This window comes from Micromys minutus, assembly GCF_963924665.1.
Source record: "Micromys minutus genome assembly, chromosome: 14".
Taxonomy (NCBI): domain Eukaryota; kingdom Metazoa; phylum Chordata; class Mammalia; order Rodentia; family Muridae; genus Micromys; species Micromys minutus.
In genome coordinates this window covers 29,320,929-29,343,926 of record NC_137983.1, presented here as the reverse complement: position 1 = coordinate 29,343,926, position 22,998 = coordinate 29,320,929, and the positions used below count along the sequence as shown (strand labels likewise).

General features: G+C 41.9%; 2 protein-coding genes across 6 annotated transcripts in view; both read left to right on the top strand.

The window, feature by feature from the left end:
* SLC7A2 (solute carrier family 7 member 2) overlaps positions 1-18,126 on the top strand; it is a 55,993-nt gene extending 37,867 nt beyond the window's left edge. For 4 of the 5 annotated variants that reach the window (XM_080928771.1, XM_080928773.1, XM_080928772.1 and 1 more), the window contains exons 5-12: positions 153-286; positions 1,196-1,418; positions 4,065-4,201; positions 6,964-7,066; positions 8,724-8,929; positions 10,343-10,509; positions 11,390-11,498; positions 12,731-18,126. In XM_080928771.1, coding sequence (XP_080784897.1) covers positions 153-286; positions 1,196-1,418; positions 4,065-4,201; positions 6,964-7,066; positions 8,724-8,929; positions 10,343-10,509; positions 11,390-11,498; positions 12,731-12,927 — 1,276 coding nt within the window. In that variant the 3' untranslated portion in view covers positions 12,928-18,126. The remainder of the gene's footprint in view (positions 1-152; positions 287-1,195; positions 1,419-4,064; positions 4,202-6,963; positions 7,067-8,723; positions 8,930-10,342; positions 10,510-11,389; positions 11,499-12,730) is intronic. The other variant, XM_080928774.1, reaches the window with a different exon arrangement.
* A 3,298-nt stretch (positions 18,127-21,424) lies between these two features.
* PDGFRL (platelet derived growth factor receptor like) overlaps positions 21,425-22,998 on the top strand; it is a 47,198-nt gene continuing 45,624 nt past the window's right edge. Inside the window, exon 1 of the mRNA XM_080928300.1 lies at positions 21,425-21,491. Within this exon, the coding sequence (XP_080784426.1) occupies positions 21,437-21,491 (55 nt within the window). The 5' untranslated portion in view covers positions 21,425-21,436. The remainder of the gene's footprint in view (positions 21,492-22,998) is intronic.

Genomic DNA, 22,998 nt, shown 5'->3' with positions numbered 1-22,998 from the left:
AAGAGGACAGAATAAAGCTTTAGTTTTATATTCCTGAGCTTCAAGAAGCCAGTGAGGCAACACCAGTCTCCCTAGGATTAGGAAGCTTGAGAGAAGTCACCAGAAGGTACAGTTTCCCTGAAGTGGCTGACGATGTCTGTCCTTTTCCTCAGAGAACCATCTTCTGAAAATGGAACAAGTATCTACGGGGCTGGTGGCTTTATGCCCTATGGCTTTACAGGGACGTTGGCTGGTGCTGCAACATGCTTTTATGCCTTTGTGGGCTTTGACTGCATTGCAACAACTGGTAAGGGTGATGACTCCTCCATAGTTAGAAGCAAAAAGTACCACGGGGTGGCCACAGGTACAGCAGAGGATCAAGGGAAGAGGATGAGGTGTTAGGTGGGAAGGATCCTAACTTCTCATCCACCTGCAAGCCACACTGCATGTGACACAAAAGTCACTTGCCTAAAATGCTCAGAAGGTTGGCTTTTGTATGGTCAAGAGCGGCACCTACCCTGAGGATATTATGAAGATCACCCAAGACAACACATCTGATTGATGTGATGAGAATCCTAAATGCTGCTTTCAGTTCTGTCTTTAATCTTTTACCTGAAGGTTCTGTCCCCTCCAGATAGTTATCACCTTAAATTATCTTCTCATCACCAGGCAGACTATACCAATTCTTCCCTCTTTGTTCCAAATGACAAAATGCTCAGGCCAGAGTCTTTCTACCTTTCCAGTTGCATAGCCTGTTATAACTGGCTGCAGAGCTTCAAAGGTCAGCCTTGCAAGAAGGATATTCAGGTGTTCATAATGGAATCTGACGTTTCATATAAATAAGTTTATGCAAAGCCCTCCATTCAAAAGCTTACAGAATACCAGTGTGGCTGTTTTCCAAAGGACATCCACTGTCCTTCTAGACCTAAGTACTTAAGAGAGCCCGGGTGTTTTCTTCCCCCTTTCTGCAACTAGGAAACTGACTTGTGTGTTCCATCCTTCTTACCTACCTCTGATTGTTGGATTATTTTTGTTAGTAGCAGAGTATCCTCAAGAACAGAAGGGAACTTTTACATGAAATAAAGAACCCACTAAGAAGACACAAGGGACAAAAGCTGACTAGATCATAGAAGGGAGGGAGGCTTTGACCTCAGAAAGTCCCTCGCCTGTTAAACTGTTTACCGATTGTGCACATCTTCCGTTTGTGTCTCCTTAGGCGAAGAAGTCCGAAATCCTCAAAAGGCTATCCCCATTGGAATAGTAACTTCCTTACTTGTTTGCTTTATGGCCTATTTTGGGGTGTCTGCAGCCTTAACACTTATGATGCCTTACTACCTCCTGGATGAGAAAAGCCCACTCCCTGTTGCATTTGAATATGTCGGATGGGGTCCTGCCAAATACGTTGTCGCAGCAGGCTCCCTCTGCGCCTTATCAACAAGGTACATTACACTGCCCTTGGGACTTGGGCTGTTAGGGGTCTTGCACAGGGTAGTCAGTGTCTTCAAATTTGTGGGGTATGAGGAAAGTTCAGTAACAGAATGCTTGACTAGTGCTCTGAAGGCCTTGGCGCCCTAGGCACTGCAACCACAAGATTGATTTTGTATATTCTAAAAATTCTGAAAGTGTATATTCCTACCACGAGGAACACATTAACAACTGTGAACTCAATGAATAATTTGCCCAGAACCACTGTCTAAAAACCTTGAGTGATTACAAAAACATTATCATTGTCAGCTGTTCCCCCCCTAACCAAGATAAGAATAGCATAAGCTTCAGTAGTAATATGCATACCACTGGGACATACAAAATCTGTGTCACACATAATCTCAAATTATGGTAGACACCTTTGGGGAGGCCATGCTACTGACATCGGTCTGGCCTGCATTGTTTCGGTCAGCCAGAGACTATACACAAACTTGACACTTTGGACAATTCTCCATGAAGGGATAACGTGTCTGAGACTAGAAGCCACATGCTGTGTGGTTTCTAAACGTAAATGTGCCTCTCTGACAAGCTAAGCCCTTCTCCGTTAAGGGCTGATAAGAGCGGATGTATTCAGAAAAACAGAAATTACCATTCTGAAATTACCAGTGGAAGTTCTTTATGTAAAAAGACAATGAAACTGGAATGTCAAATGTTCAGATTTTCAGTAGCTACTTATTTAATATGTCACAGCTCTTGTCTTGGGTTCCCAGAGCATCTCATATGTTTAATTAGCATATCTGAAGCAAAACGTTTCATTCAGGCCACACATCATCATAGCAGAATATTCTCACAGAAAGAAATCTTTTTTGTCTGAGTATTCCCTTTTTAAGCTGAAAATAATTTTGAAAATTTTGAAACTAGAATTTTTTTTCAATAAAATTTATCAACATGGTTTTTTATTCTTTCAAAACTGTTTCTAGTTTCTAGTTCCAATAATACTAAGTGAGTCTAGGAATTACTTATTTGGGTTTCTTAGTGATCTGCTGTTGATGAAGTTCATTAAGAAGAATTCCGAATAGCTTTAGTCCAAACTGTAAAGCCAGTGTGTCGCCATGATCTTTGAAGGGGTAAAAAGATTCCCCTACATCAACCATTGATCCATACCATGCTCCTATGGTTGGTCCTTACACATATATAATTTGAATTTCAGAAACTGCAGTTATGCTGTCAATTTTAGAGAAAAAAAAACTCTCAGTTAACTCTGTTGAGTTGGCATTGTGCAGAGACCAACAGCCACATTGGTCTAGAAATGCTGGACTTAGCTTTTCCGTTTGTGCAAGCACACTGGATTAAACGCATATGGTCTTATCTGTACAGATTCAATGACAAAAACTAATAAAGTATTCTCCAAGTAATGACAAAAGGATAAAAATGGATATTTTCTAAAGCAAAGTCTTGCTGTGTAGCTCCGGTTGACCTGGTGCTGACTGTGAAGACCAGGCCAGCTTCAAACATTCAGCCATCGTCTGGCTCAGCTTCTTAATCCAGGGGGTTTCAGGCATAAGCCCCCTTGCTCTCCCCACACTCCTCCAGTAGCTTTTTAAAATCAAATATATATACCAGTATATCAAAAGTTACTTTCACAACTGAATCATATGTGGAATGGCACAAACAATAAACATAAATAATTCAGCTTATCTTAAGCAGAAATCATACATTAAACCTCACTGTTTCTAACAGTTAATTGTAGCTCCTTCTGTATACTATAATATGTTCAATTTTCAAGCCATTTTTTACCTTGATAATTTCAATGTTTAGAACTATTACATATACCAAACATCAGTCAAAAAAGATCAATCTAGAGGATGCAAAATCATGGTAATATGAAACTATGTAATCACTGCATAAATCAGTGGCTTAGTGTGGCATAAAACTGGATGATCTTTTTAATTTCTTGTTAATTTGAGAATCCTGTTTTCTGAATTATTAACTCTAAGGCATTTTAACAGTTGACACTTCATTTGATTTTGCAAAGTCTAATTCATTTTTAATTCAGTAAGAATTATGGATAGAATCAAATGACTTGCAATGTTGTCTCTGTTCTTGTAATTTGGTTGGGCAAATACCTGCAAGACTAAAGATTAACATGGTGGCCGTTACTGGCAGGTATGTTTAAATGCCCAATGGTAGTGCCTGCTAAGACCGTGTGAGCCCCAGCTGTCATGCGGTGTGTTAAACAATCACTGTGTCTCTATTCTGGGTGTGGTCTTGCATGAACGTGTTTGCCATACTGCATGTCTTTGCTTTTTACTCAGTCTTCTTGGATCCATTTTCCCAATGCCTCGTGTAATCTATGCTATGGCGGAGGATGGGTTGCTTTTCAAATGTCTAGCTCAAATCAATTCCAAAACGAAGACACCAATAATTGCTACTTTGTCATCGGGTGCAGTGGCAGGTGAGAGTGTTGACTTTTCCTAAGAAAAGGGGGATCATTTCTTTTCATCAAGAACTCTGGAAGTGTGGACAGGTGGTTTTCTGTTTTGATTAACACGAAGTTCAATATCTTTGTGTCTTTCCTAATTTTATGTCTTTGTGTACCTATAAGTATCCTTGGAGAATAACGCTCAACTCATGCTGGATTGTGAATTTTTCTGTTCTAGTCTTCTGGGTTCTATGTTCCCCTTACCCCGCATTCTGTTTGCCATGGCCCGGGATGGCTTACTGTTTAGATTCCTTGCAAGAGTGAGTAGGAGGCAGTCACCCGTTGCTGCCACGATGACTGCAGGGGTCATTTCTGGTAAGCTTTACAACAGAGGTTTCTCCATCATTGGACTAAAACATGCTGTGTGCATGCATGGACTTACAAAAGGGGTCTGCATGCTGTGCATGTAAGTTAAAGACAAAATCATGGATAAATTTGTATATGAGTATTGGGATTAGCATCTTCCAATTATGGTGATGGTGAAACATTAAATTCATTCTTAACTAATCATTTGGAATTCTGTTATTTTACTATGTCAACCGTTCGGGCATCTAACAAACGTGTGAAGTGTTGTTAATGATTCCCGAGATGTTGTAGGTATTTCTCTTCTAATTGATGAATAAGCACATAAAATTGTAGTTTGGGCACAGAAAAATATCTAAATTGAATAGCTGCCTAATTTTGGAAGTGCTAATTGTAAAATAATGATTGCAAGACTTTTGAAAATGTTACCAATTCTTAATCTAATATAAGAAAAGAATTGTAAGGATAATCTGAAACGGTTCATTGTCCTCACTGCCCACAGGGTGGGGGCTGCCCAGAGTGTTAAGACTTGGACTTGCTCCACCCTCATTCAGAACCTTCTTGTCTTTTAGTAGTTTGGACATGTACATTTTGCTCCTAGCATCCAGATTGCCAACATTTTAACATGCTGTGATGTTCATGTAAACTCCCTTTGGCCAGATTCTTGCAGCATGCGGAAATCTCCAGGGATGGTATAGACTGAGCAAATGCTCTTAGGGGTCCTAAACAGGAAGTAGGAGAGGCAGTTTAGCAAGCTTTATAGCTATATAAACGAAGAGAAACTGTCTTGGGAATGTTCACATAAGCATTTTGACTTTGTCAAGACTCTATAAAGTGCAGGGAAATTGGGATCAAAAATGTTTTTTAGATATCCAGTTAGTTTTTCTTTCACGTGAGGAAGTGATCGTCAACGTTATTTCAGCTGTCAGATATCTTCTAGACCTGACACTTGAGGCATGGTGCAAGGTCAAATCACTTACTTTTCTCAGGCTTACATTTTTGCCCCATAAAATAAAGATTTTTCTGGGTCAGTAATTCTCAGTATGTGGGTTGCAACCCCACAGGGGTCTTATATATCACACACCCTGCATGACTGATATTTAAATTATGAATCATAACAGTAGCAAAATTACAATTATGAAGTGATTTATTTCATGGTTTGGAGTCACCATGACATTGAGAAGTCGCAGCATTAAGAAGGGCTGAGAACCACCTCTGTAGGCACTCTAAAGTCCTTGTTATACAGTTCTCTATGATGGGAAAGATAACCTATGTCATATAAAGCAATCTTTCCCATTAATAATTCTACTTTGAGTCCAGAATTTTAAAGATAACTTTCTCCTTGGTTTGGAAAAATTTAGTTTATCAGTATGGTAGATAAATGAAGGGGATGACTGAAAGTATTATAGTAGAATGCTTTCTGAAGTATTGTACTTTATAGATTACATTCTCACACCCACATTTGCACTTTAAACTTAGATCAGAGAGTTTACATGAATAATTAGTATTTGTTTATCTATGCTCATCCAAAACATGCTGAGATTTTGATAATTCATTATATAAGTACATAAGCATATTAGTAATGATGTGTTCACAGAGTGTGGCGTGTGGTGCATATTTGGAGAGAGAATGAGATACTATAGGGGTTGTAGGGCCAAGAAAGCCTTAACCATTTTAGCCTTTCTTAAGTCAGTCTGTCTATGAGACAGGGATAACCCTATCAAGGCAAACCATGAGAAGTTACTGGATTTAGTAAAAATAATAAAGAAGTAAATAAGTTGTCAAATACTGTCCATTTTATGTAACTAAAAACTCTCTGCTTCCTAGAAGATAAAGTGACTTACAGACTATAAAACTTTGAATAGATCTAGGACACCATATATAATGAATATGGTGTCATCTGTTTACAAAGATCGGGGTACTGTGTGGTTAAGTCAGCTAATCGTAAAGTGTTCTTACTCTTTGACATTGCTGGGATCGTAATCATAAGATGATCTGTCACGTCTAATCAGCCTTCTAGAATGTATGGCTTTAATTTGATTAGAGTTTACTCTAGGTGCAAAATGTAATTTCTTTGAAAATGCATATTATTCTGTAAAATATTTTGAATTATATATAACATGATACAGGTGGAATTTAAAGTATTTACATAACTTACATACAGAAGCCTAAACTTTCCTTATGATTTAAACAGCAGTTTCTGGCATTTCTTGACATTTTTTACCTTGGGAGACACCAAAACACTGTGTTCCGTCATATAATACTTTAACTCTTGAGCTGGAGAGATGCCAGTTAAGAGCACTGACTGCTCTTCCAGAGGTCCTGAGTCCAAATCCCAGCAACCACATGGTTGTTCACAACCATGTGATTGGGATCTGATGCCCTCTTCTGGTGTGTCTGAAGACAGCTACAGTGTAGTCACTTATATATAAAACAAATAAAATTTGAAAAAAAAAAAAAAAAAAAAGAGAAGCTAGGGATTAGTGGTGTGCCCCTGAAAGCAGTAAGCCACGTGATCCTCACTGGTATTTTCACTCTCAGTCAAGTCAGGTTTTAAATAAAGATGATGTATTTAGTACTTCCTAAAGAACTAAGTAGGGGCCTTGCAGTTTTAGTGTTAGCAGTTTGTATGTCCCAGAAAACATCGTATGATGTAACACGATCTGTCACTACTACCAAAACAGAAAAGTGTTTTGACTTTTCTGACTAAGTGAACAACTGTAAGAAATGACCCCAGAGGCCTTGGTTTCACTTCCTTGTCTGTTTTCCAATAGCTGTGATGGCCTTTCTTTTTGACCTGAAGGCTCTCGTGGACATGATGTCGATCGGCACCCTCATGGCCTACTCTCTGGTCGCAGCCTGTGTGCTCATACTCAGGTGAGTCTCTGTTGGCTCTAAAGAGTGAGTACCAGGTAGGATGCAGGGAGGAGAGACCATGAGGACTCCAGAAGGCAGAAATTTCACCAGAGTGGAAGACCATGTCATTAAAGTCAGTAATATGGAGTATGGGAGCAGACTTAGCCTTTAGCAAAGAATCAAGTACAGTCTGACTCCTACAAGAGCTTGGGCCTTCTACAAAGCAGTTTATTAAAACATGTGCAGCTGGGGCTGGAGAGATGGCTCAGTGGTTAAGAGCACTGACTGCCCTTCCAAAGATCCTGAGTTCAAATCCCAGCAACCACATGTAATGGGATCCGATGCCCTCTTCTGGTGTGTCTGAAGACAGCTGCAGTGTACTCACATACATAAAGTAAATAAATAAATAAAAGTTTTTTTTTAAAGAATATGTGCAGCTACAGAAACATGTTCTATTTTTAGAATTCTAAATACTAGCAGACTGATCAATAGAGCCCTATTCTTGACTGCTACATGATAGTCTTTGTTATATTGGTAATATATCCTGAATATTCTTCCAAGTCAATAGTGTGTATCTACTTAATATGTGTGTACTTGTTCCCAAATATGTGTGATAATGACCCTATCGAGGAGATACCAACAAATAGATGGAAAGGATGCTCGTGAAGAAGGTAGATTGCCAGGCGTGGAGGAAACATAGCTGGCTTGAGTGTCAATAGGCTTCTTTGACAGTAAACTCAGGCATCTCAGTAAATAGATAACTGCCTCGATTTTAAGATACAAAGCTGTAGCGTTTGAATTTGTTTAAATAGCATTATAAATCTACATTAAGAAATGATGCCCTTTGGTCCTGGGGAGGCTTGATGATGCAGCTGGGGTGTTGAGACAGGAGTCCGGGGAGGAGGGGCGGTCGTCATAGAGGCAGGAGGAGTGGGAGGGGTTCGTGGCAGGAAAACTGGGAAGGGGGATAACATTTGAAATGCAAATAAATAAGATAACCAATAAAAAAGAAATGATAAATGCTTATGTATACATACAGTCAAGATGAATTTGTACCAAAATGCTAAGAGACTTAAAGGAGCTATTGGGTGGTTGTCACTTCCTTTTGTATTCCTTTGTGTGTTTTCCATAGTTAACGTATTTCTTTCCATGGAGGGAAAGTGTTCATAAAATAAGTGAGGACCTCGGGTTACTAGGAGGTGAAGCAGGTGATATGCCGGTGAGCTACAGAGGAACAGGCCAAATAACAGGAAACCGGTTCTCCAGGATAGTCATTAGGTGGCCACGTAGCTGTGTGAACCTCAAGCCGAAGAGACCGAGCACTCACTCCATAGCTGATGACTGCTTCTGTGAATCATCATCGCACTGGGTGTCAGAGCCTTCGGATACCATCCTGCCGCCATGATTGCTTCACCTTTAATTTTAACTTCGTTTTCTTTCTTTTCTTTCTTTCTTTTTTCGTCATCTACTATACAACTTTCTAATTAAGTAGCAATGAGGAGTTCAGAGTCGTTGTGGGTATTTTATGGTTCAGCACATTGTGTGTTGGAGTCATGAGAAGTGTCACCTGACTGTATACACTGTGATTTTGTAAATTGTCTCACTGACGAGTTTTAGGTGATAGGTTCATTTTGGCCAATGAGATTAAAGACACCAACCAATATTTATTTGGGGATAGGTACCAACCCGGCTTGTGTTACGAGCAGCCCAAATACACCCCTGAGAAAGAAATTCTGAAATCATGTACCAGTGCAACGTCAAAGAGCGAGTCCCAGATCACCATGCTACAAGGACAGGGTTTCAGCCTACGAATGCTCTTCAACCCCTCTGCTCTGCCCACACGACAGTCGGCTTCCCTCGTGAGCTTTCTGGTGGGATTCCTGGGTAAGTCTTCACTTCCCAACAGATGTGCATGGGGAGAACCAGTGCTTGTCAATACAGCCTCACACTGCCCTGGGGTACGTTAGCAGTTTGAGATGTGACCTTTGTACCTACAGAGACATTGGGAGGTGAAGTCATGTTAGATCGTGTAGGAAGATCTGTGAACTAGAGAGAGGACTCTGTGGGTAAAGCACGTGCTGTTCAAATGTGAGGCTCTGGGTTAAGATCTCCAAGACCCATGTAAAGTTGGACGAGGAAGTGCAAGCCTGTGATACAGGAAGCAGCTCTGGCTAGATTGGAGGAAGAAAGATTTCCCCAGTAGCTTGCTGTACACCATGACAAATAAGAGACTCTACCTCAAACAAGGTGGAAGGCAGCGGCCAACATCCAAAGTTATCTTTGGGTCTCTGCTTACATGCTATGACACACATGATCCCACAGTCACACACATGCACACAAAAGCAAGAAATCCTTACCATTAAAAAAAATGGCAGAATTACAAACTGGCACATTTCATTGGCTTAGGTTATTTCCTACATTAAAGAATCAGGCCAAGGAATAAAAAAGGATCATGGTGGTGTTGGAAAGCAAAATAGGAAAGATTTGTTTGCTCAGCTGAAGTTGCCTAATTACCCATATGTTGAGAAACATCTACCGGGCGTTATTTGTGTCCTTGTACGATTCTGGATGCTCAGGGTGGTGAGAGACTTTCCTTGGTTTTCAGGATTGTACAGAAAGTTCATGGCAGACCAGAACTTTCTCTGAGAGTAAGTAGGAGGGGCTTTTATTGAATACTTGATGTTCAGAAGAAGCCTAGAATGTGAAAAAGATTCAGATCATGTGATTTTATTTGTTTGCATTTACAAATAATCTTTTTAAATTCATTTATTTGTTTAATGTATGTATGTATTTATATGAGTGCATTGCTGCTCTCTTCTGACACACCAAAAGAGGGCATCAGATCCCGTTACAGATGGTTGTGAGCCACCATGTGGTGGCTGAAAATTGAACTCAGGACCTATGGAAAAGCAGTCAGTGCTCTTAACCCATGAGCCATCTCTCTAGCCCACAGATAATCTTTATAGTAGTTTAACATAAGTAAAGTTGCTATCTCTCATTTGAGAAAACTGGAGGCTGTACACCGCCGAAGACGTCCTATCCACATGGTCTTCCAATGGGAAATGAGGAGCCCTGGTCACATGACACACAAAGCAAGCTGTTAGTGCCAGGTGGGGAAGCTGCCTTCTCAGAAATCAGAAATGATCCTTAGATGGGTTTCCCAGTGGAAAAAGAAGCAGGGCATCTGTATGGCAAAGATTATAAAGAACTTGCTGTTGTATCAGGACAGCCCAGTAGAACTGAGAAACACAAGGAAAGGATGTGGACCCACTCTGCCTTCTGTTCTGAACACCGTAGCTTTCCTCATCTTGGGCTTGAGTGTTCTAACCACGTATGGAGTCCAGGCCATCGGCAGACTGGAAGCCTGGAGCCTGGCTCTTCTCGCCCTGTTTCTTGTCCTGTGCACTGCGGTCATTCTGACTATTTGGAGGCAGCCACAGAATCAGCAAAAAGTAGCTTTCATGGTATGTGAAATAATAATTAATTCCTAACTGCTGTGTATGTTTCCTCTGTATATTTTCTCTGTGTGTTTCATTTGTCTAAACAAGACCAAGCAGTAAGCAAGAGTCAGAGTTCTTTGATGAACTGTCTTACTCCCCTTATCAAAGACTTGAGCATGTGTGTGTGTGTATATATATACATATATATATATATATATACATACAAGCATACATACATGCATGCATACATACTCACATACACACATACATACAATGAACAGATTTTCACTGTGTGTATAGTATAGAATATGTATTGTATAGAACAGTCTATAGTATTAGGAAAATGATTTGTGACATTCTGGGCTTATTCCCAAATACTAAAAATTAGAAATTAAAATTAAGTAATAGAATGAAGATAATTTGAGGATTTTATCTTCAGAAAATTGGAGCCTTCTTGTGAGGATTTATTCCCAGCAGGTGCCTCCCTTTGCAAAGTGAATTACCCTGCCTCACTGGAACTAGGAGGAGGCTTGAGTCGGAGACGCACTTTCTCAGTGGGTCCCCCAGGATGCTGTAATGTACCTAGATTTCCAGAGGCATTTACTGTTGTTTACTAACTGAGACCAGTGAACTCCCAGCTACACTTATTTCCTAAGCCCTGAGCTGTCTTGGTGGTGTCTGCAGGTGTCACTGTTTCTGTCAGCTTCCGCAAGTAATGATGTGAAACTGATTCTCTTTTCACTGCTTTCTGTAGGAATGGTGTTTATTCACGTTGTCCTTTTTACGAGACTGTAAGCTTAGTGACACAGCAGGGCTACATGTCAGCTATTGGCTCTGCCTTGAAGTAGCTTGGAGAATCCACTCCCTCTGTAGCACTGTATTCAAAGGATGTTTCTTCCCACAGGTCCCGTTCTTACCATTTCTGCCGGCTTTCAGCATCCTGGTTAACATTTACTTGATGGTCCAGTTAAGTGCAGACACTTGGGTCAGATTCAGCATCTGGATGGCGCTTGGTAGGTCTTGCAATGCCTCTTAATCCTGGACTTTGGTTCATTTCACTTTGTGGGCTGTGGATACAGGAATGTGCCTTCTCTTTTCCTAAAACTAAAAACTCCATTGATTTCCTTTCTTTCCAACTTCCTAAACATCTCAGCGTTTTGTTTTTGTTTCCTTATGTTTTCAGACACCTTTATTTTTCCGTCCTTTCTTTTTTCTGTTGTGATGAGGACTCAACCCGGACCCCACACATACTATGTCAGGCCTCTGAGACACTGGGACATCCCAGGCCTTCAAATGCTGATTTAATTCAAATCTCTCAGTAACCCCAGGATTCACACAGACTTGATTCTCTCTGACTTATGAATGAGAAAATGAAGCCCTCATAATGCCAAAGTTTTACAAGACTTTCTAAAATGGAAAGAAAGTGGGGAAAATGCATATTTATAAGTGACTGTCTCCTAAGGACATTTGAAACATTGCCTCCTGTACCCCACAGTTAGCATGGTGCTTAGCCCTCGGGCATCTCAACAGTAACTGACAGAAGGTGTGTGTGTTCATTGTGAACACTGGGCATGCTTTTCAGACTACCTGACCGTGACTGTGATAACCCAGTGCTAGCGTTTCATGTGTAACCTTGAGTTTCTGCCTTACCTCTCATTCTGCTTATAGTTAATCTGTTGAGTTTGGAGAAAGTAAGTAGAAAATCTCCACATAGTTGTTGTTGAGAGAAAAAAAAAAAATTCTATAGGACTGGGGTATCCCAAATGAAGAGGTGCTTTCTATCTGTCTTTCATATTCTATTTTTTTAAAGAGTTTTATATTTTTATGTAAATATATTTAAAATTAAAATATACTAATATATATTTTAAATATATATTATATATAAATATATCTCTCATAATATATAAGAGATATTCCTCTTTTTCCTTTCTCTAACCTCGCCCATGCCACCCCCTCATGCACAGACCCTCAAGATGAGAGCCTCTGCAGTTACAGGCAGCGACTAATGACCAATGTGAGAAGGAGAGTTAGACCCTTATTGGTTGCCCAGTGCGGAGTGGTTGTCCCCAAAACCATATCCACACGGGTAACAAAAGCAGGCTGAGCAGGTTGTACTTATATATTCTATATGCACACATTTCTGTTTTTCTAAGGCTGCGCAGAAAGAAAGGGCGAGACTTCCTGTATTAAATTGTCTGCATTTAAAACATCCCCTAACACACTGATGTGCTTTCTCGCTCCAAAGGCTTTCTGATTTACTTCGCCTATGGCATTAGACACAGCTTGGAGGGTAACCCCAGGGATGAAGAAGATGATGAAGATGTCTGTTCAGACAACATCAATGCAGCAACAGAAGAAAAATCTGCTATGCAAGCAAGTGATCATCACCAAAGAAACCTCAGCTTGCCTTTCATACTTCACGAAAAGACAAGTGAATGTTGATCCTGGCCCACAGTCTTACCACGCATACCTTAGCAATGAGTGCACTATGGAGGACGCCACCACCGTGCTGGGTTGTCATGGATCTGCGGCAGACATGGTTTGCCTAACTTCCTCCTCCAGACAGCTTCTCTTCACATGGCGGATTATGTGTCTGGGGAGACTGCCTGAGAGCACTCCTCAGTGATGAGTATCCCCAAAACAGTATGTCCGTGTGCGTACATGTATGTTTGGGAATGCGAGTGTTCAGTGTTGTCAGTTATTACTATGTGACATAATTCCAGTGTGGTAATTGGTGGCTTATACTGCACATACTAGTCAACAGTGTGTTGCTGAATAGAAATGTTATTCTGTATACGTCCTATGGGTTGGGGAAATAATGGTGGTTTTCTTTATTAGGTATATGACTGTCAATTTGGACATACTGAAAATGCCATCTGTCATGATGTTTAACAGTGGTCAGGGCTGGGGAAGGGATAAGGAATCCTTTCCCCTCTATAAATTCTATAAATTATAATGCATATATTCTTCCCCTGCTTGCTAAGACAGTTCTCTTAAATGGCCAGGGAGATTGTTTCCTCTGTGTGACAAGATGAAGAGGTAGTCTGTGACATGAGATGGCCAATCCTGTCTGTGAGAGTCTTGGTCCTTAAATATAACACCTCCATCTGCTGTAAGTGATGTACCTCTTAACCCCATGAAGGTCTCAGGAAAGGTACTGTGGTCTACTTGAGATCCTTTAAGCAGAGAATGAAAGTAGTCCCTGTGGCCTCTCCAAAGATCAGAGTCGTACACAGATGCTTGGAGAGGTTTCCTGTTTTTAAGAGACTGAAGACAGGATAAGCCTCCATATGGCACATTTGCTAGAGGGGTTCAGGCTGTTTCCCGTTACTCTGTACCTAACCATGGCTCGCCTGCTACTTCATCAGACGCATAACTCAGCCTTTTGCTTCGATATTCCCTCTGATCAGGATGGAAATGAATGTGCTAGTGAATTCTATTTTTACAGTGTACAAGAAAGACACCGATGAGGGGGTACAGGAAAATACCCAAGTATCACAGGGCATTTGAGCCCAGTTTGAGGATTTTAGGCCTAATTTACCTCTGATATTTCTTTTAGAAATGTTTAGAGATTCCCCCATGCCCACCCCATTCCATTAGGGTTTTTTTTTTGGGGGGGGGGTAAGACAGGGTCTTTCTATGTAGCCCTGGAACTCATTCTATAGACCAGACTAGCCCTGAACTCACAGAGATCCTCCTGCCTCTGCCTCCCAAGTGCTGGGATTAAAGATGTGCACCACCACTGCCTGCCCATTTCACAGTTCTTATTTTATTTGCTTTTAAAGGACCACACAAAACCTCTCAACAGCAAATCAGCAATTATTTTCAGAACACAATTATATAAAACTTTGAGCTCAATAACCAAACTGAATTAAGAGCACAGTGGCCTTTGTGTATGATTAAATAAACTTTAATATTTAAGATTCTCTGGTTCACTTTTACTTTATAGGGTTATTGGATAGTGGATTACAAACCTCCAGTCATTCTTATTCCTCATGGATTAACTTTGTATAAATAACTAAATCGTTTATTGAATAAATCTAGAGCTAGGCACTTACACGGGTGTGGCACTCCCAAGAGACCATGCATGCTAACTGCCCTGCATAATCCAGACATGAAGAAGATGGGGACATTCTCATAGTTCTTCTGAAAGGTCATTTATTTACTGGTGCTGTTTTGGTGTAAGCAGACGTTCAATGTGATGAGCTCTCAGATAAACAGGCAAAGATTCCTGGTTGTCAGGGATGACCCAGAACTTAGTGCTGACATTCCGAAATTTCCAGAGTGCATGTGCTAAAATCTGAAGGCCAGATGCTCTTTTGAACGGCTTGCTTTACAGAGGAGGAATAGGATTGAGAAGGTTTGAAATAGTTTGGGAAGGACTGTAAGCATGATCAGGAATTCTTGATGTCATCAATGGCTGCTCAGAGAGGGAGGACCAGGGAGGAGCCCCATGACAGGTTATCTAATCCCAAATAGTCAACATTAAACAGGTGTACATGCAAGCAGCACTAAATACACTCAACGGGTCACGCGCACGCACACACACTATGTAACAATAACAAAGAAGAGGTTGTGGATTTCATAAGGAGTGGGGGATTGGGAAAGGGGAAGGTAGAAAATATAATACTTATATATAATATTCTCAAATTACTTTAAGTAAAAATTCCTGCTGTTACACCAGTGCCCTTCACACAGGAAATGTGAGCAGTTTCATCTGTGAATCCCTGGATTTCTTACTGTAAAAATAGAGTCATATCGACTGTGAAAGGCAACCTGGTCTAGTTCAAAATGTCCACAGCAGAACACGTTGGAAACATGAATGTCTGTAGAGAGATGCTTTCTTGGCAACCATGCCCTTTCTTTCCTGTGAAGAACTGAATAGTGTCTACAAACACATTAACATATGTCTGTGTGATGTGTGTGTGTGTGTGTGTATGTGTGTGTGTGTGTGTGTGTGTGTGTGTGTGTGTGTGTGTGTGTTTGTGGGGGGATTGGTTATCAGCGTGTAAGTAGAGTTTATGATGCGCTTTGGATATGATATTGTTACGTAGATAAAAAGCCCAATAAATGTGGAGATTAATGTTTTATACTGATGGATAATTTAGATTTTAAGCTATTTTAAGATATACAATTTTTATATATGTTTTCTATAGATAGATCTTTAAGACATATTTATCATGTTTCTAATATGGAGTCTCTAAACTCTAGTATATTATGACAGGTGCTTTGGAATCTAAATGGAGTAGGAGCCGAGGCCTTGAGATGTTCTTGTTTGTCTCTGACGCACTGTTTCTCACACACACTGAGTGCCAACACTACCAGCCCTTTGCCAACCCTGCCTCCTACACTTGAGTCCAGCGCTCATTGTACAAAATGTCCTAGTCTCTGTCTTAGGATCACCAAGATATTTTGTGTAGATTTGACCAGCAAGCAAACACCCAGGATCTCCATTGGTTACACACTGTGTTCATTATGACGAGCAAAAGCAACTTGGCCTTCCTTCCTTCCTTCCTTCCTTCCTTCCTTCCTTCCTTCCTTCCTTCCTTCCTTTCTTCCTTCCTTCCTTCCTTCCTTCCTTCCTGTACTAAGAACTGTGCTGTTGGTATTTTCAGTGAGGTTATCTCATAATAGCACTTTAAAGCCTATAAACCAGCACATAAAGTTCATGCCAACCACACATTTAAAAGGGTGGTTATGAGAACTCAAGCTTAGAAACTCCTGAGAAAAACCTACTAGGATCTCTGAGATGTTCTCAGATATCTTTTTTTATTTTCCTTAGTGGTAAAACTGCCAATGATACTAAATAACCAAAATATTATAAATGTATATATTGGCATTAATATGTAAAATCAACACTGAAATTATTGTTGATGTTAACTTTAGTAACTGTAATTGATTTAAAACAACCCCAGCTTCTGAATCATCTCCCTAAAGAATAAAAGCTTATCTAATTTTAATTTTTATAAAGTATTTCAGCCAAAATCTTTTCTAAGCCCTCAGTGTTTACAGGCAGTTGTTTTAAAATGTTTCCTAATAAAACACTGTGAGTCAGAATTGTCACTAAATTGCTTTATAAGTTTCAACATTTAGTACAGAAATGTAATTGGCTTACTTCACAGTGCTAAGGATTCAGAAGGAATACCGTCATCTTTCCTTCTCCCTTCTTATATCTGGAGTGCGCATGTGTGCGCTGTGTGTGTGTGTGTGTGTGTGTGTGTGTGTGTGTGTGTGTGGTGGCGGTGTAAGAATAAATCAGTGTATTCCCAAATTGCCACCTAGATGATGAAGTCACACTGAAACTCCGGCTCTTGCTTACTTGCAACAATGCCATGGATTTTTCCAGACATACTTCAAGTGATAGTCCTCAAAATACAACTTCAGTGGCACTTTATAAGGTTGGGCTCGGAGTGTTCTTCATGCACGATTCACCTCACCTTCACCTGATGTGCAGGGTTTGGGGCTGGTCAGATAAGTGACATTCATAGTCCTTTTACCAAATCGTTTTACCAAAATAGTGCCTTCTATAGGAAGTGCCTTCTGCGCATTTTCTATTTTATATATCAAGGGAAAGGGCTGAAATTCATGTAGTCAGTAACACCAACCAAGATCACCGTAGCTATAGATGTGAAAATAAGGCTTCTACACTTCACTGTCTAGCTAAGACTTTGCTTTCCTTGCATACTTATATTTAAAGGACTTAAGACAGCTTTGTGGATTTTAAGAGACCTGCTTCTACTGTTGTATTCCTGGTGTGGGTGTTGGCTTTTGTGGTACTCATGATAGTTTATATCTACACAGTCTGGTCTTACTGGTTTCAGATGTATTGTTCTGTAAGCATAACTGATTTTACAACTACTGGCCGGGAGCTCTACCTGTCTGTTCTTACCCACAGCTGTGGCACTGCCATGATTTCTGGACTCCACGCAGCCTTTCTGACCACTGACAGACCCATAGAGATTACCTAGGACCCCAGTTTGATGCTATGGCCAGGTGGCCTACAGTGTGTGGGTGTCTGTTGTTACGATCTGGTGGTGTCTTAGTGAGACAGAGTAGGAAGAAATGGGTATCTGAGATCCTTACAAACAGCTCATGAGTATGTTAGGTGAATAAGGACCAAGGCATATGTGTGACTCATGAAGGGAGTGGGTGGCTATGTCTTGGAACTGGCATGGTAGGGCCTGGCCTGCTGTATATTTCCTGCAGGTACACAGCCTCAGGTGAGCAGTACATCACCAAGACCCTGATGGCAAAAGCCCTGTGCTGCCTGCAAGGGGCTCCTGTTCCCACAGCTCACCAACAGGCCCCTCCTCTTCACGTCCACAGCCAAATCGCTTCATTGCTTTATTTTGGTATTGTTATATTTAATAGCAGTTGTGCATAGAGGCCTAAAACCATCCAGAACTCCTAAGTCTGCCAAACCCTACAACTATCCTAATGCAAGTACTTGTGCAAATGTAGAGAATGTGGTGTGTAGTCTCTAACTTTGGTGTTTTTAATGACAATTGGTGTTCCTTTTTACATGCAAAGTTGGACTCTTGTTTTTAGAATTTTGTAAATAAAAACTTTGCTGCTTTAACTGTTGTAATATATGCTTTATAATGTAACCATGTTTTTAAATAAACCTTATTATGACTTACAGTGATTGCGTATGCATATATCACATAGAACAAAGACACATTTCATACTTACTTAAATTGGGGGAGCTTTTGTTTGTCTTTGTTTTCTGCATCCACGGACCTTCAAAGCTCAGAACCACAATTCAGTCTACTTTATTATTGTCTACTCAGAGGGCCGACACCATGGCTACCAAGAATTATGAGACAGAAGAAATATACACAAAGCTCTAATCCTCCTGATACACACTACAGCCAGCAGTGTGAAGCATGCCACAAGATCCCATGTCTCAGATTATTGTTTCAACTGCTATTACATGGACCAGTCACTTAGATACCGATCTTCAGAAAGCTCCTCTGTCTCATCAATAGAAAAGGCTTGATAATCGGCCATGGAGATAGCTTGGTGGGTAAGGACACTTCTGTAACAAGGACCTACGTAGTCATTTCCAGCACCCACGTAAAAGCTAGACATGGCCACATGTGCCTATAATCCCAGAACTGGAGGAAGTGTTCTGGGTGGAGACAGGCAGACCTTAGGAAGTCACTAATCTAACCTAAATGTAGGTGATCTTGGGTTCCATGAGAGACTATTTCAATAATAAGGTGAGGAGAGAGAAGAAAGTACCCATGTTCATCTGCCTTCCAAATGCATATGCACAGCTGTGTGCCTTTCTATAGAACACATGCACATGGTGGATGTGATAGGAAGAGAGTCATTTTGGCCCATGGTTTCCGTGGTTTCAGCCCATGGTCACTTGGCTTGGCTACATTTCTGGGTCTGTACATCGTGGAAGAAAGGTGTGGTAGAGGAAAAGCTGCTGCAGGCAGCCTGGAAGCTAAGAGACAGACCTAGAGGCAGAGACAAGCAGAGACAAACACAATGACCCACTTCCTTAACCAGGCTCTACCTCCTAATAGCCTGTCCAGCTATTTACTTCCCAATGGATTAAGCCATTGCTGAAGTCAGTACCCAGTGATCGAGTGAGTTTCTACAGCGCCAATACTTACGAACCAAGTCTTGAGTGCGTGAGCATTTGGGGCCATGTCGTACCCAAAGAGTAGTTGGTGGTTAGTATGTAAATGGAGACTTTATTCGTTTTTTTCAGCCTGGCAGATAAAGGAAAGGAAATGCTCAAAAGATCTTAACGTGAATCTAAGTCATCTAAATTATAAAACTTCTGGATCACCTCATTTAATTGTGAAGTTCCTTTGTGTGGCTCACTAGTTTCTATTGATTCGCCCCCCCCCCCCCAGGGAGGAGTAAAACAACTGGTTATCAAATAACCCTCAAAATATACAAATGACATTATACAAGACTGAGAAAGTTACACACACACACACACACACACACACACAACTTGTATGTAACAATAACTATTGAATAGATATCAAGTCTCTTCAGTGAGGCTTTGTTTTGTGTGTGATGGTCTCACTATGTTGCCCAGGGTAGCCTTGAACTTGGGTCCAAGAGATGCTATTATATCCTGCCTCCTGAATAGTTAGTCTGTAGATGTGTGCCCTTCTGTGTCTAAGGCCTCAAAGTCTGCATTGCTGAGGGATTATGCTACATCTCCATTTGAGTGGACATATTTCACAAAGTAACTTAAAGATTTCTCCAAAACACGCAAAAATAACTCCCATCTGCCCATGTCTTAGTTAGGGTTTTACTGCTGTGAACAGACACCATGACCAAGGAACATCTTATAAAAGACAACATTTAATTGGGGCTGGGTTGCATGTTCAGAGGTTCAGTCCATTATCATCAGGGTAGGAGCTTGGCAGCATCCAGGCAGGCATGGTGCAGGAGGAGCTGAGAATTTAACATCTTCATCTGAAGGCTGCTAGCGGAAGACTGACTTCCAGACAGCTAGGATGAGAGCTCTTAGATATAGAAAACGTCAAGATGTATAATTAAAATGCTATGTAGAAAACAATCCATAGGCAAATATATATATATATATATATATATTGGGAAGAACTAAAATTTCATATGACCTTTGATAGCCCAGGACTTCTGATAATGCTGCTTCCCGTCCCCCACCCCCACACATTTCCTACAGCGTTCTCTGAGGCGTTCTTAGAACCAGTGTGCCTTTCTAGACTTATGTCTGCACTGACAGCTCCCTCTACCGCAGCCCCACACCCAGTTTTTTCCTCTACTGTCTCTACTCTCTGCTTATTCGTTCCTCCCTTCGCTCTCCTCTCTAGCTCTCCATTTGTTAAGCTCACACAGGAATCTGCTGCAGCCCCCCAAAAGCCACTGGATAGATTTCTGTGGCAGCCGATGGGAGCAGATGCAGAAACCCACACCCAAACCCAACAGAGGGAATAGAAGTGTCTCTGACTCTTTTGCCTGATCTTGGGACACTTTCCCTCCTACGGGGTTGCCTTGTCCAGCCTTGATTCAAGGGTTTATGCCTAGACTTCTTGTAACTTGTTACACCATCTTGGGTTGATATCCTTGGGAGGCCTGCTCTTTTCTAAAGGGAAACAGAGGAATGGATCTGGGAGAGAAGAGAGATGTGTGGATGAACTGGGGGGAGTGGGGGAGGGGCAGCTGCAGTCAGGATATGAGAAGAATCAATGAGAAGAAGCCACAGTGCTGATCTTCTGAGAAAGATGGACCAGCCAGGCAAACAACCATGTCTCCGCAAGCGTGGCTCCCTGGACAGTTTCCACAAGCTCTCTCGGTGTGTTTGGTCTTGTGCTGTGTGCACACGGGGAAGGAGCTGGCTCCCGTGAGGTGTGCTCCCCTGGTTGCTCATCTTATGGACCTAGAGAATCTGTGGAAAGCAAGTGTGAGGTGGAGGGAACAGTCAGGCTGTGAGCTCCTCTGACTGCCATTCGACAGACAGCCCCGCCCCTCCTTCACCTTCGCCTGCCGTAGGATTCGCAGGTTCATCAGATCCAGGCCGCGGTGCTTACTTATCTCACCAGACCTAAAGGAGCAGCGAACCCCTGGGGACCAAAAGAAACTTAAGGCATAGCTTTTGTTGAGAAGCAAGATCCTACCAGAGCGGATGGACTGAGACCTGTGTTTCCAGGGTCACCCTTAGGCTGTCCTAACCATTTCGTCTTCCCGGTGCATGGAAATAAGCGCTATTCTTCACCACTCCACCAGGGGGCAGGAGAGATCAGATTACACGGGATTTTTTTTTTTTTTTAATCTACTTTTTTTTCCCCCAAAAAATTGTGTTTTCCCCCCAGTGAAACCGAATCCTCCAGCTGTGGTGTCCCGGGCGCCACCTCCCGCTGCGCGCCTGCCCTGCCCTGAGCAGCCCGTCGCGCCGTCTGCAGTTCCTAACTGTTGTGCAGGTCAAACAGCCCTGAAGATGAAGGTTTGGCTGTTGCTCGGACTTCTGTTGCTACACGGAGCGCTGGAAGATGGTGAGTGACTCTGGCCTCTGACGCCTTGCTCAGGACCCACTGTCCCCGAGATTTTCCCAGCAGCTCCCCTAACTCTCGGCCCAGCGCTGGTCACCATCCGGTATACCTGGCCTCTCCTAGAAGGGTCCCCTTTCTTCCTCCCCCCCCCCCATCTCCCTGGAGAACCCTCTGGAAAGGCAGCGGTTACGCTGACCCTTAAAAACCCATCAGGACTCCTCTAGCCTTATCAGAAAACCCCAGGCGAGCAAACCCATCATTCCCAGACTGAGCTTGGTCCAGCCCCCTGTCAACGTGTCGGTCTGGTGGCGCGCCCCGCAGTGGCTCGCTTCCCTCTTCATACCGCGGGTGCTCGCCCAGGACTACAGCAGCTGGTGCTACCTAAGCAAAGCGATTCTTGTGGAAACTCCCTGGGTCTTCATTCCCCGTTATGGTCGTTTTGTTTGCCTGTTGTTGTTGTTGTTGTTGTGTACCAATCTGAACTAAAATCCTGCTAGATTAGCCTAGGTCTTTAACAACAACAGCAATGCTAAAACAAAAAACAAAAAATTTAAACTAGACCACAGTTTTATTTTTCATATAAATGAGGAGATGGATGGGGAGGGGAAGCCTACATTTTGTGTGTGTGTGTGTGTGTGTGTGTGCCACATATGAGGGCCTTGAATCATTTAATTTTTTGAACTGCATTTATTGTATGTGTGTTTGGGCATGTGTATGCTACAGCAGACGCATGGGGATAACCGGTACCGTGCAGGGGTGAGCTTCCCCTTCCGCCATGGTGATTCCAGGCACTGAACCCGGGCAGGCATCCGTCCTGTGTGAGCAATGTCACCAACTATTGCATCTCTTTTAAAAACACGCTTTTTGTTCTTTTTTTTTTTTTTTTTTTTTTTAGATGTATGCACACCCTAGATCCATCCTACTGTGTAGACAAATGAACAAGTGACCGTAGGATCAGACTTTAATACATATATGTGCATGCGTGTGTCGTTTTATACACGATACATTTAAAAAGTACATGTATACATATTACTGCTAATTATTTTATTTCCTGTGTTACTTATTTAATTGTTGCTGTCTGCCTAGTACATCTTTCACCTGGCGCCCGACCTCAAGCCTTCCTTAAAATTCTTTCAGATTGCTCAGTTGCAGCCACAAATGTGCCTCTTGGCTTTGGTGGAAAAGTGTCTTTTGCTCTCCTTTTGCTGGAGCGGGCCCAACCTGGCCTCAGAAGTGTCGGTCCTGACCAGTCCACTGTAATTCTCTAAAGCTCCTGTCCTCTGCCTGGGGTTCGCAGAACTTCAAGATGGTGGTGGCTCATGACACTGTGCACGAGGCTCCTTCAGGGCAGAACCTGGATTAGTAAATTAAAAGTGTACGCAGAGCCGCTGGGGGCAGGGGACAACAATTCCCCCTTTGCCCAGAGAAACGCTACCCTGAGCTGAGCTTGCACAACACAGTAGTGAACTGTTCCTGGCAGGCCCTTGTATCTGACTGCTAAAATGATGGG